The sequence below is a fragment of the Wasmannia auropunctata genome, unplaced genomic scaffold (assembly GCF_000956235.1).
Source record: "Wasmannia auropunctata unplaced genomic scaffold, wasmannia.A_1.0 LD313823.1, whole genome shotgun sequence".
In the NCBI taxonomy this organism is placed as follows: Eukaryota; Metazoa; Arthropoda; class Insecta; order Hymenoptera; family Formicidae; genus Wasmannia; species Wasmannia auropunctata.
In genome coordinates, this window is record NW_012049067.1 from 1 (window position 1) to 1,131 (window position 1,131).

The window sequence follows — 1,131 nt, forward strand, 5'->3', positions numbered from 1 at the left end:
TGTGTATAAGAGACAGCTTAAAAATATTAAATATTAACTTTTTTATATTTTATCATTATTAAATAATGATAAAATACATATTTTATCATTATTATAATATAATATATTTTATCATTATTAAATAATGATAAAATATCAAAATATAAATAATTATATTCGAACAAATTAAGAAAGCTCAAGGACGAGAGATTATCTGCATCATTCGGATATAAGATTTATTACTAAAGAAATAGAATAGCTCTACTTTGCTCTGGAAAGATTTATCTTTTTAAAGAATTTGGACTGTGAGATAGAGCAAAGAATCAATAACATCATGTTTCATCCATTTTTTTATTAATAACTTATAAATAAATGTAACTTCAATTTTTATTTGCGAACTAACGTCTTTATACAAGTCATACCTGATTTTCAGAATATCCTTGCCTAATCCATACCCTCGATAAACGGGGTCTACGCTAAGTCCATAAGCATATAGATACTTGTCAACTCCGTAACATTCGTACGCCATCTTCGTTGCACTACCCATGATTTCGTATGTACATTTGAGCTTCTCTGATTTAAACTGTAACGATTATCAATGCTAACTTATTGTTAGTTACATTTTTGTACATTACGACAATATATATAGTATATTTGATAATGTATAGATAGGAAACAAAAAGGCACAATTGGTTCAATAGAAAGCTCCTCAATACAATATTACAAAAGACGAAGGACGCCAATAAGAAGATCGAAACACTTGATGATTTTTATATAACATGACATAAATATTTATACACTCGATATTCGCGACTTGCTTTTCACCGTTTCTGTATGACAATATATTGCTAATGATCTTACAAATATAATATAATAAATTACATTATTATGCATATATACTAATAGTATGTGTATTATACGTATACTAAACAAGGTATATAATTATATTATATACACTGTAAGGACTTTATAACGAAACTTGTACGATAAAATAAACTCAAACATACCAACCAAATAAAATTCACTAACAAATAATGTAACTAACCTGGAAATCGGCCATGACATCTTTCTGACCTTTAGCATTAATACCCAGAACGTTCATACCAGCAATTATGGGTTTTCCACCATCAGGATTGTCGATGAACGCGGCTA

General features: G+C 27.9%; 1 protein-coding gene across 1 annotated transcript; it reads right to left on the reverse strand.

Moving 5' to 3' along the window:
• Nucleotides 1-146: 146 nt before the first annotated feature.
• Nucleotides 147-1,123, reverse strand: LOC105460913 (the record flags this gene model as incomplete). The annotated part of the gene is made up of 2 exons (XM_011707408.1): nucleotides 147-562; nucleotides 1,025-1,123. Coding segments are annotated over 2 exons (393 nt in total), but the record flags the coding sequence as incomplete, so codon positions are not given.
• Nucleotides 1,124-1,131: the final 8 nt, after the last annotated feature.